General features: G+C 42.3%; 1 protein-coding gene across 3 annotated transcripts in view; it reads left to right on the forward strand.

The window, feature by feature from the left end:
- Positions 1-10,073, forward strand: part of ASH1L (ASH1 like histone lysine methyltransferase) — a 245,358-nt gene extending 235,285 nt beyond the window's left edge. For all 3 annotated transcript variants that reach the window (XM_032264961.1, XM_032264963.1, XM_032264962.1), the window contains 7 exons: positions 217-307; positions 748-886; positions 1,003-1,175; positions 2,804-2,970; positions 6,034-6,074; positions 6,998-7,299; positions 7,614-10,073. In XM_032264961.1, the coding sequence (XP_032120852.1) occupies positions 217-307; positions 748-886; positions 1,003-1,175; positions 2,804-2,970; positions 6,034-6,074; positions 6,998-7,299; positions 7,614-7,705 (1,005 nt within the window). In that variant the 3' untranslated portion in view covers positions 7,706-10,073. The remainder of the gene's footprint in view (positions 1-216; positions 308-747; positions 887-1,002; positions 1,176-2,803; positions 2,971-6,033; positions 6,075-6,997; positions 7,300-7,613) is intronic.
- Positions 10,074-13,106: the final 3,033 nt, after the last annotated feature.

Consider the following 13,106-nt stretch of genomic DNA (forward strand, 5'->3'; position numbering starts at 1 on the left):
CCTGTCGGTTTTGTCCTCTACCTTCACTTTTCCAGGTTTAACAACTCTAGTTGCTTTCATCTTTTTTGTATATCTCCGGTATATTGAAATGACAAAACAGTAAATCTTGATTGATTGAGAATTCTAGGGTTTAGTTCCTTTTCTCTCCTGAAGAGAAATAAGTAGGCTGAATGTAGTAATTCCAGCCCTTATAAATTGGCTTTCTGCTTCTATCAGGAGGTTCCCATGATCCCTCGGCCCCACTATGCACAACCTGGCTGTGTCTACTTCATCTGTTTGCTCCGAGATGACTTGCTGCTTCGTCAGGGTACGTACACAGGAGCTAATCCTACTTGTCAGAGCTGACCTTTCTGAATAGTAGGAAGTCTCTGCTGTCTCCATAATAGTCATTGTCTCCATACGGCCTTTAATAGCAATAGAATATAAATTTTTATATCCTCTAGTCCCTGTGCTTATATGTATCACCTCTCCACTAAATAATACTAATTTGAAATGATAAACGTGTTATAAAGTTAATTTTAAGACTGGGAAAAACAGGTAGGAAGCTCAAGAAATGGAAGACCTCCCTTTTGTTGTTATCATAGTCTAGAATTGATTATCGTCAGTTATACTGCTGCCTTTAGCTCTCTGTATTTATACTGTTTCAGATTATGAACTCTATGTAGACCCTGGGTCAGATAAACAGATGCCTAACAGAATCTACACATGAATCATCTTATCTTTATTCTGTGTTCTGTATCTTCCTAGGTGACTGTGTGTATTTGATGAGGGACAGTCGACGCACCCCTGATGGCCACCCAGTCCGTCAGTCCTATCGACTGTTATCTCACATTAACCGAGATAAACTTGACATCTTTCGCATTGAAAAGCTTTGGAAGAATGAAAAGTATGTGCTGAGGTCCTGTCTTTTTCTTCCAGCCGTAGTGAGCCAGCAGAGCTGAATATTCACCAGGATCTTGCTAATCAACTAAACCACTCCCTTCTCACTTTTCCTTTTTTCAGAGAGGAACGGTTTGCCTTTGGTCACCATTATTTCCGTCCCCATGAAACACACCACTCTCCATCCCGTCGGTTCTATCATAATGAACTGTTTCGGGTGCCACTCTATGAGATCATTCCCTTGGAGGCTGTAGTGGGGACCTGTTGTGTGTTGGACCTTTATACGTATTGTAAAGGTAAGTGATCTGGCCTAGTTAAAAAATAACCTAGACCTTGGCCAAGTGCAGTGGCTCATGCCAGTAATCCCAGCACTGTGGGAGGCCAAGGTGGGCAGATCACTTGACCCCAGGAGTTGGCGACCAGCCTGCCCAATATGGTGAAACCCTGTCTCTGTAGCTGGCCTGGTGGCACAGGCCTGTAGCCCCCAGCTACTGTGAGGATTGCTGAGCCTGGGAGGATTGTAGTGAGCCAGGATTGTACCAGTGCACTGCAACCTGGGCAACAGAGTGAGACCCTGCCTCAAAAAAAAAAATGACCTCGTATCTCCTGTTCATTGCCCACCCCATTCTTATTGTCTGTATATGATGAAAGATTCTCCCAGGCTAGCTATGAAACTTCAGAGAGGTATACTATATTTTTTCTTTTCTTTTACCTAGTGCTTAGCACTCAGTAAATGTTCATTCCTTTTTATTAAATTTAGTTAATTTTGTTAATACCGTGTATTAATTTCAAATTCCAGCTCCACGACATTTTATCTGTGTTCCCTTGGGGAATTTACTTAATCTAAGTATCGGTTTCCCATTGAAAATAAGGATTAGTATCTGTTTTAAAGAGTTTTTTAAAGATTGTATAAAATAATCTAAAAAGCATTCAGCCCAGTTTATGGCTTAGAGTAAAAGCTCAATATATGTTATTTATCATTATTAGCAGAGTTCAGTAGTCTAGCCCGTTCTCTAAGAATCATAGCAAAATATTCTAAAAGAATATGTATTCCATTCCAAAACTGACAGACTGCTTGCAGCTCTGTGATACTGATAAGTCCTCCTTGTCTCAGTGAAAAAGTGTTCATTTACAGCCAGGCATGGTGGCTCATGCCTGTAATCCCAGCACTTTGGGAGGCCAAGGTGGGCGGATCAGGAGGTCAGGAGTTGGAGACCATCCTGGCCAACATGGTGAAACCCCGTCTCTACTAAAAATACAAAAATTAGCTGGATGTGTTATGGATGTGCACACCTGTAATTCCAGCTACCCGGGAGGTCAGGGCAAGAGAATTGCTTGAACCTGGGAACCTTTTTTTCCTCTCTCTCTCATTGAGAACACACCTGTAAAAGAAGAACCGTCACAGAAAATAATTCAGAGGCAGAGGTTGCAGTGAGCCGAGATCACGCCACTGCCCTCCAGCCTGGCCACAGAGCAAGACTCTGTCTCAAAAAAAAAAAAAAAAGTGTTAATTTATAAATGTGCTTCCCTCAAATTTATACCTCCATTCTTTTCTTGTAATTCCTTCATAATCTGCTCTGTTTTTCCCTCAAAATACTTTGTCACTCATTGCTGCAGCTCTCAGTATACATTCCTGATTTATTTCCATCCATTCTGCTATTATATAAATATTTTTTTCTTTTTTATTTAAATACTGTCTTTTTCAGCTCCATCAAGTTATATTTATTTTTTCCTTTGTTGACACTAGTGTCTGGGAACTCTTTGTCCTGCAACAACCAAATACTTAGTTGTTCTACCTCTCTAAATAGCTACTATGTAGGTTTTAAGGGACTAGCTGCTCTCTCAATGGTGTGTATGGGGTCATTGGGCAGCTCAGGGGGAGCAATGGGGAAATGGGATTCCTTAACACTGGTTGGACCCATAGGGAGACCCAAAGGAGTAAAGGAGCAAGATGTGTACATCTGTGATTATCGGCTCGACAAGTCAGCACACCTGTTTTACAAGATCCACCGGAACCGCTATCCTGTCTGCACCAAACCCTATGCTTTTGATCACTTCCCCAAGAAGCTCACTCCCAAAAGAGATTTCTCGGTGAGTCTCCTTCCTTTCTTAACACTGCACGTTAGGACAATCTGGTTCATGCATGAAATTCACATAGCTCTCTGATTCTTCATCCAAATTTCATCCCAAACTATGGAAATCTCTGTCTTTATTTGGGACATTTGAACAGCATAAGTACATTTTCTCACGTAGACTGTATCTCTGAAAATTGTTGATTACAATGTTACACCTTTCCTCTTTTCTCTTTCCTCTGTTTAATCTTTGCTGGCAAGCCCCACATCTGTAGGTTTTTGTTTTGTTTTGTCTTTCACACCCATAATTTTGAGAAGCAAGAACAACTCCTTTTTTTCTCTCTCTCATTGAGAACATGCCTGTAAAAGAAGAACCTTCACAGAAAATACTTCAGCTTTTTCTTTTTATGCCTGCATTAAAAATGGAAAACATGATGATATAAAATTTGTGGTAGTGGTGTTTATTATATAAACATCGTGGTGGCTCACACATGCAATCTTAGCACTTTGGTAGTCCAAGGCAGGAGGATCATTTGAGCCCATGAGTTTGAGGTTACAGTGAGCTGACTGTGTCGCTGCACTCCAGCCTAAGTGATAGAGACCGTGTCTCAAAAAAAAAAAAAATTAGAAACATTAAGAGGAAAAGAATTACATATATTACTCCACTCTCCAGAAAATAACGATTGTTATTTTCATTTTCTGGCTTTTTCCTGTGTATTTTTTCTTTCAAATTGTTGAGAACAGTGTGCCAACTATGTTGTATCATTCATTCCATAAAGATTTTGACCATCCATTCATCTGTTTGTTCTGATAAAACCCTGGCTGAGCTCCTCATCATTGAGTCTTCTTTTAGTGGTCCTGCCAGAATTTATAGCTATCACCCTGAACTTAGAAATAATCTAACCAGGCCGGGCGCGGTGGCTCAAGCCTGTAATCCCAGCACTTTGGGAGGCCGAGGCGGGTGGATCACGAGGTCAAGAGATCGAGACCATCCTGGTCAACATGGTGAAACCCCGTCTCTACTAAAAATACAAAAAATTAGCTGGGCATGGTGGCGCGTGCCTGTAGTCCCAGCTGCTCAGGAGGCTGAGGCAGGAGAATTGCCTGAACCCAGGAGGCGGAGGTTGCGGTGAGCCGAGATCGCGCCATTGCACTCCAGCCTGGGTAACAAGAGCGAAACCCCGTCTCAAAAAAAAAAAAAAAAAAAAAAGAAATAATCTAACCAGGACCGGGTACAGTGGCACACCCCTGTAATCCCAGCACTTTGGGAAGCCAAGGTGGGCAGGTCACAAAGTCAGGAGATCAAGACCATCCTGGCCAACATGGTGAAACCCCATCTCTACTAAAAATACAAAAATTAGCTGAGTGTAGGTGGCCATGTGCCTGTAATCCCAGCTACTTGGGAGGCTGAGGGAGGAGAATCACTTGAACCTGGGAGGCAGAGATTGCAGTGAGCCGAGATCGTGCCACTACACTCCAGCCTGGCAACAGAGCACAACTCCCCCCCAAAAAAAGAATCTAACCAGAAAACAAACCAATAACATTCCTATTTTCCCTGTTCTTCTTTTTTTTTTTTTGAGCCAGAGTTTTGTTCTGTCCTAGGGTAGAGTGCAATGGCACAATCTCGGCTCACTGCAACCTCTACCTTCCGGGTTCAAGCGACTCTCTTGCCTCAGCCTCCAGAGTAGGTGGGATTACAGGTGCCCACCACCACAGCCAGCTAATTTTTTGTTTTATTTTTTTAGTAGAGATGGGTTTCACCATGTTGGCCAGGCTGGTCTTGAACTCCTGACCTCAGGTGACCTGCCCACCTCAGCCTCCCAAAGTGCTGAGATTACAGGAGTGAGCTGTCGCACCCAGCCCCCTATTATTTTTTTCTAATTTTCCAAACCGTCTTTTGTATTATCTGCCAACCACCACGTCTCTCCTCACATCTATACTTATTTGGTCTTGCTTGCTCAATCAGTAGCTTACTGATTAGCTTTGAAACCTCACCCTTAACTACAGTCATGTGCAACATGTTTCAGTCAACATTGGACTGTGTATACAACAATGATCCCATAAGATTATAATGGAGCTGAAGAATTCCTTCCTATCATTTAGTGATGTCATAGCTGTTATAACATACTGCAATGTATTACCTTTTCTATATTCAGATACACAATACTTACCATTGTGTTACAGTTGCCTGCAGTATTCAGTACCATGCTGTGCTGTATAGATTTGTAGCCTAGGAGCAATAGGCTATACTAAATAGCCTAGGTGTATAGTAGGCTATACCATGTAGGTTTATGTAAGGACACTTTAGACACTTTATTATATTTTCATAACAATGAAATCACCTGATAACATACTTCCTTTTTTTTTTTTTTTTTTTTTTTTTTTTTTTTTTTTTTTTTGAAAGGGGAAGGGGGTGGGGAGGGGAGGGAGGGGGAGAAGGGAGGGTGGGCCACTAGAAGAGAGCCCTGATGACATATTTCTTAGAACATATCCTCATTGTTAAGTGACATATGACTGTATTTAAAAGGTGAAATGGGGCCAGCCACAGTGGCTCATGTGTGTAATCCCAGCACTTTGAGAGGTTGAGGTGGGTGGATCACCTGAGGTCAGGAGTTCAAGACCAGCCTGGCCAACATGGTGAAACCTCATCTCTACTAAAACTATAAAAATTAGCCAGGCATGGTGGTGGGCATCTGTAATCCCAGCTACTCAGGAGGCTGAAGTGAGAGAATCACTTGAACCTGTGAGGCAGAGGTTGCAGTGAGCCAAGATCACACCATTGCACTCCAGCCTGGGCAACAGGAGCGAAACTCCGTCTCAAAAAAAGAAAATAAATCAATAAAAGGTGAAATGGGGTAGAGAAAATTTTGTGCTTATCCCTCCCTTTGTCACCCTGAGAGTACAAAATTTTGATAATCATTGTGGCCTGCATATTAATAGAAGTACTAAATTTCTCATTCTAAAACATAGTCACCCAAGTTGTCTTCAGCCCTACTATGTTCCTTATCCTGAGTTGCTGCAGAGGAGAGCTAGCTTTCCCAGCTTCTGCAATGTGCTTACCTCTTCCTTTTCTTCTCTGCAGCCTCATTATGTCCCAGACAACTACAAGAGGAATGGAGGACGGTAAGTCCCATGAGGGGATATGAGGATCCTAAGGGATTGACCAAGAACTTGAATGAAGCAAGAAAACAACTACCCACTCAGCTCCATTTCTCGGAGTGGGTATTCTCCACAGAGTAGCCCAGTGTAGTGCCAGCACTATGGAAGAACTAAACTTCAGTAGATGTGATCCCATTATGGAGCCTTAGTTGGAGCAACAGAGAGGTGTGCAAGGAGTAGAGACAGAGATTTGGAACAGAACTCTAGACCCAGAAAAGTTTCTTTTAGATGTCTGTAAGCTTTCCCCACCCATAACTTGAAAGCATATCAGCTCTTGGTGCCTCTGTCAAGGAACAGATGTAGCCAGGAGTACAGTTTTCTCTGAGCTATGAACTGTGGGTTCGTAATATTTATTTTTGCTTATTTTGTACATGAGGATTACTCCTGAAGAAAGATGACAGAAGGCTTTTTCTTCAATTTCCTTTTTCGTTGAATGGGGACATAACAACTGCTTTACCTACACCAGTAGCTTACCATAAGGGAAAAAATGTTAAACTATTGATGTTAAAAAGGGAATCGGGAAAATTTAAAAGCATTATAGTTGGATTATTGGCATCACAGGGTTGTGCCATACTATAGTCATGAAGCAATCATTTAGAACCACCAAACAATTGTATTAGCCCTTGTATATTTTATAGATTCCTATATCATTTGTGCATATTCCTGAGAGGAAATAATAAAAGTTGAATTTTACAAATAAAATTAAATTTCGGGTAAAAATAGTGATTTGTTCAAATAATAATAAAGTGAAGATGAGAGTCAGGTTTCTTACCCCAAGCCAAGGCACTGCTAGACTCCAGGAACTCAGGCCATCCTGAAACTGTTTACCTTTCTTCCCCCTTTCCTCCTCAAGTGTCTTGCACTAAATTCAAATATCCTTTTGGCAGATCATCCTGGAAGTCCGAGCGCTCAAAGCCACCCCTAAAAGACTTGGGCCAGGAGGATGACGCTCTACCCTTGATTGAAGAGGTTCTAGCCAGTCAAGAGCAAGCAGCCAATGAGATACCCAGCCTGGAGGAGCCAGAAAGGGAAGGGGCCACTGCTAATGTCAGTGAGGGTGAAAAAAAAACAGAGGAAAGTAGTCAAGAACCCCAATCAACCTGTACCCCTGAGGAACGACGGCATAACCAACGGGAACGACTCAACCAGATCTTGCTCAATCTCCTTGAAAAAATCCCTGGAAAAAATGGTAAGAATCAGGCTCATATCTAGTGTAAGATAATTGCAAAATGAAATGGAATGGGAAAAACTAGTAATTACTGGACCAGCATCCAAAGTATTCTAAGAAAATGGTATAGTTCTTTCATAGGCTTGCTTTTAGTTATATCTTGGGAGTGAAACTGGAAGGTGAGAGGAATCTCTAAAGAACCACCTTAGGTCTAAATTGCTTATAGGTCAGAAAAGGAATCATTCATCGAGTTCCTGTGCTCTCCTTAGAACTCAAATCTGGAATAAGGAGTAGGAGAGTGGTATTTTGATGAGCCTCCTTGGTTCTGTTTTCAGCCATTGATGTGACCTACTTGCTGGAGGAAGGATCAGGCAGGAAACTGCGAAGGCGTACTTTGTTTATCCCAGAAAACAGCTTTCGAAAGTGAACCTCAAAGAATGAGAACCTCAAGCATCTGGGATCCAGTGGAGCTAATCAGTCCTGCCTCCTGCTCTCTGGGTATAGACAGAGGTGGGAAGGGTCCATCCGGGCAAGGGGAATGGGGCCATGTTGTTGACATTAGGTACTTAATAAGCCTTGGAGCTGGTGGAGAGGGAGAGGAAGGGGTTCTGTCCAAGACAGTTCAGGTTAATTAATTTTCCTCTCCATTGCTTCACCTGAAGGGTTAATAATGTAGAGAGGAGGGAGGACCACATTGGGGATGACCAGAACCTACTGGTACTTTATAGCATTTGCCCCTCTCCACAGCTTGGGTTTTTCTGTCATCCTCAGATCCCACAGGCATTGCTAAGAAGCTACTTCCTATACCCAGGTATAACTCAAAATCCAAAGGGATAGGGCCAGGATCCCTATTCCTACCCAGTCAATTCTCTATTGGCTCCAAGAGCTACTCCAGAGACCTAAAACAGAAACATCAGCTGGGGCTTCTTCCCCGATACCTGACAGGGAAGTTTCTCTCTCCTTTCTTGCCCAACCAGGTCAAAGTAAAATGTGAGTTGACAGCTCAAAGCACTTGTAACTGCTGCCCCTTCCTTACCTCTACTCCCCAAAATGGAACCATGGGATAGGGAAGGCCCCCATGGGGTCAGAAGGGTACAGTAGTTCTTACAATTATTTTTGTTTTACCCTTCATAACCTGTCAAACATATTTTTTTCTAATGAGAAAGCCAGGCCCCCGCCAGCACACATGCTGTTTTTAATGCGCTGTAGTTCTCGTGTGTCTGCTGTGCCGTGCAAATGGAGATTCAGTTCAAAATAAAATCATTTTAAAACCTACATAAAAATAACTCTAAAACCACCCCGTAACAAAAGTCACTACATAAACTGTTCAGCAGTATTCACCTATCAAAGTATTTGTTGTGAGTGTAGATTATCAATTGAAAACACTACTCTTGTTTTCTTAATTGTACAGTTTTCAATGTCCCTTTCTTAAAGAGACAGTGTATTTCTCTTCACCCCTAGTCCCATCTTCCTTTACCCTCCTGAGTGACATCAGGAGGTATATCCAGGGTGTCTCCTTCCTTCCTACTCTCTTGACCAGAAGTTACCAGACTATACTGTCTCTTTAAAAATAAAATTTAAAAAGCTTTGTTGTCTTTTCAGACATACATATGCATATACGTTTTAGATGTTCTAAGAGAAAAGATGGTTTTTAAATGTGCCAAGTTGTGTGTGTATATATATATATGTGAGTGTGTGTGTGTATGTGTGTATATGTACATATATACACACATCTGCTGCGTGATTGGTAAGCAATACAATAGTAAACATGTCCCCATTACTTTTTTCTAATATTGGACCAATGCTGTCCTAATTGTACATTTCCCCTTATGGTGACGATGCTCTGACTTGTTTAGGTAGACACATTGACCACCTTCCATTCCATTGAATCTTTTTTTCTTTTTCTCCTTTCTGTGTCATTCTTGAGGAAAAAACAAAAGAGATAGGGGATGCCAGTGATCCCCTTGAGCAGAGAAAAAAAGCAAAATAAATATTTTATTAAAAAAGAATTAAGAAAATAGTTTGGAGTATTTTCTTACTGTAGAGAAGCACTGTACATTACTAAGAGACCTGGGTATAAGATACTCACATGTGGAGCTGGAAAAATCGCATGTCCAAGCCCGTTTGAGTGGTTTCTTTTGTTTTTCATTGCAGGGAGTGGGTGGGAGGGAGGTGGGACTAGGGGCACTTTGGGGGTCTCCTTTTAGTCAAAAGCGAGAAAATGACAAGAAAGAGATTAAAATTCAATGTTTCCTTTATAGTGTTAAACACTAAAATTTTAAAAAAGACAAAAAAGAAAAAAAACTTTGTAAAATTCGAGAACAGAAGCAAAAGACACTACGCTCTGTCATTTTATCTTTCTTTTGTTGAAAGACTAAAAAAAACTGAAATGTTTTTTAGACAATCAAATGTTAGGTAAGTGCAAAAACTTGTTTTTTCTTACTGGTGTAGAAATTAATGCCTTTTTTTATTTTTCAGTTATTTTATAACGAAATAAAAAGAACCCCCCAGCTGCCAGGCGGGTTTTGGTGTTTGAAATGCGGGGCAAAGCACTACATCACTGCAAATAGATACAGAGTTAGTCTGCATGTCTGTAGGCTGTGTGATTGCGGAAAATATAAATGCTGCTAATATATTTCCTTTTTACAAAAGCATATCTAAATAGATGATTGTTTTGATGTTAATCTTTGTAAATTATGTATTACCAATTTTAACATTGGATGTAATTGCATACAAAGCTTGCATCTCAATCCTTGAAAGTCTAGTATTAAATGGAAAAACTTTTCCTAACTGTGGACTGGTGAGCTTGCTATTTTTTTCCTCTTTCTTATCCCCCATTTATCTTCCAAGAACAACTTCATCCTGTTTCTGAGGGGATCTTTCTGAAACAACATCATAAATATGCTAGGCTGCATATGAGCACTCTCACTGCTGTTGACTACTGGATAACGTCATTTCTTCAGTACTAGGATCTTTCTAGTCGGGACCTAGCCTAACCTATCAGCACAATAATCACACACATCAAATGTCCAGTTGCTTTTCTGTTTTTTGTTTTTGAGACAGGGTCTCACTGTTACCCAAGGTGGAGTGGAATGGTGCTATCTTGGCTCACTGCAACCTCCGTATCCCAGACTCAGCCTCCCAAGTAGCTGGAACTACAGGCACGCACCACCATGCCTGGCTAATAATTGTACTTTTTGTGCAGACAGGGTTTCACCATGTTGCCCAGGCTAGTTCAGCTGTTTTTTGTTTGTTTGTTTGTTTGTTGTTTTTAAGACAAGGCCTCACTCTATTGCCCAGGCTGGAGTGCAGTGGCGCATTACAGCTCACTGCAAACTCAACCTCTTAGGCTCAAGCAATCCTCTCCCCTTAGCCTCCTGAGTAGCTAGGACTGCAGGGGCGTACCACCATGCCTGGCTAATGTTTTTATTTTTTATAGAGATGGGGGTCTCCCTGTGTTGCCCAGGCTGGTCTCGACCTCTTGGGCTCAAGTGATACACCCACCTCAGCCTCCCAAAGTTCTGGGATTAGAGGCATGAGCCACCGTGCCTGGCCCAGCTGGTTTTTTTCTTTTTTTTTTTTTTTCTTTTGAGACGGAGTCTCAGCTCACTGCAACCTTTGCCTCTGGGGAATCAAGCAATTCTGCCTCAGCCTCCCGAGTAGCTGGGACTATAGATGCGCACCACCACACCCAGCTAATTTTTGTATTTTTAGTGGAGACGGGGTTTCGCTGTGTTAGCCAGGCTGGTCTTGAACTCCTGACCTCATGATCTGCCCGCTTTGGCTTCCCAAAGTGCTAGGTTTATAGGTGTGAGCCACCACACCCGGCTTTTTTTTTTTTTTTTTTCTTTTTTTGCGTCTTAGTTTCCCTCTGTCACCCAGGCTGGAGTGCAGTGTTGCAACCCCCGCTAACTGCAATCTCCACCTCCTGGGTTCAAGGGATTCTCCTCCCTCAGCCTCCCAAGTAGCTGGGATTATAGTCAGCTGCCACCATGCCCGGCTAAATTTTTTTGTATTTTAGTAGAGACATGGCTTTCACCATGTCGGTCAGGCTGGTCTCACATGGTTTCTTAAATATGCCATGTGGCCAGGCACAGTGGCTCATTCCTATAATCCCAGCAGGCGTGCAGATCACAAGATCAGGAGATCAAGACCATCCTGGCTAACACAGTGAAACCCCGTCTCTATTAAAAATACAAAAATTAGCCAGGTGTGGTGGCGGGCGCCTATAATCCTAGCTACTCGGAAGGCTGAGGCAGGAGAATTGCTTGAACCCAGGAGGTGGAGGTTGCAGTGAGCCGAGACTGTGCCATTGCACTCCAGTGTGGAAAACAGAGTGAGACTCTGTCTCAAAAAAAAAAAACCCAACATGCTGTGATATTCTACATGTCCATTCTTTGCACACACATGCATCATCATCTCATTAATTCTCATTAGCAACCACTGAGGCTGGCAATATATAACTTAAGGCTACATTTTTTTAGGCCACTGTATTAGACCATTTCTGTCATAAGCCGTTTCCATGTATTTATTAATCCTCACAAAAGCCCTTTGTGGTAGGTACCAAATCCCAATTTTGTAAATGAGGAAATTGAAGCAAAAAACAATGTAAGTAACTTGCCCAAGATCACATGGTTAATCTCCGTAGTAGCCCTCTGAAGTCATTCCCATTTTGTAACAGGGAAAACTAACACTGGAGTAGGTTAGTAAGTTGCCACAGGTCACCCCCTAACTAATGTTGGAGCCAGAACTCCAAAGGCTGTGTGCTCATCCACAAATAGAAAAGTGTCAAAAATAGCTAAAGTGACTCTTCTAATTAAGAAAGATAAACCCATTCCTTCAGATAACTGAAAGGCCTACCAAAATTTTGTCCCGGACATGAGTCAAACATTTAGGCTGGGAGGTCAGCTAGAATACAGTTGCTCAGAAGCAGCAAGGCAGTTTACTCCAACAGTTCAGTCTCTACTCGTGTAGGGATTTGAGGTTCAAGACTTAGATCAGTGACCTGCTGTTACATAATGGTTTCTTGATGACTGCAAAAACAATATGCACTTTTAAATTTGCTTGAGCTTATCTTTCTTTCCTTCTTTCTTTATTTTTGAGATGGAGTTTCGCTTTTGTTGCCCAGGCAGGAGTACAATGGCGCGATCTCAGCTCACCACAACCTTTACCTCCTGGGTTCAAGCGATTCTCCTGCCTCAACCCCTCGAGTAACTGGGATTACAGGCATGTGCCACCACACCCAGCTAATTTTGTATTTTTAGTAGAGACAGGGTTTCTTCATGTTGGTCAGGCTGGTCTCGAACATCTGACCTCAGGTGATCCACCCGCCTCAGCCTCCCAAAGTGCTGGGATTAACAGGAGTGAGCCACCATGCCTGGCTGAAAAAAAAATGGTGACATTTCTTACAACTCAACTGTTGTTTTGAGACAGGGTCTCACTTTGTCACCCAGGCTGGAATGCAGTGGCACAATCTCGGCTCACTGCAGCTTCGACCTCCTGGGCTCAAAGGATCCTCCTGCCTCAGCCCTCCAACTAGCTGGGACCACAGGCATGTGTCACCACACCTGGTTGATTTTTTTTTTTTTTTTTGGTAGAGACAGGGTTTTGCCATGTTGCCCAGGCTGGTTTTGAACTCCTGAGCTTATGCGATTTGCTTGCCTCAGCCTCCGAAAGTGCTGGGATTACAGGTGTGAGTCACTGTCCCTGGTATAACTCTTTAATCCTTCCCTTCACCTCAGATATGAACTACAATTTCAAGAGCTAAGTCTCCTCCCCCATATTTATGCAGGCTCCTATCCTGTCAGTGTTAACAAAACAGAGAAAGT

The sequence above is a fragment of the Sapajus apella genome, unplaced genomic scaffold (assembly GCF_009761245.1).
Source record: "Sapajus apella isolate SASKATOON/1434 unplaced genomic scaffold, GSC_monkey_1.0 scaffold148, whole genome shotgun sequence".
In the NCBI taxonomy this organism is placed as follows: domain Eukaryota; kingdom Metazoa; phylum Chordata; class Mammalia; order Primates; family Cebidae; genus Sapajus; species Sapajus apella.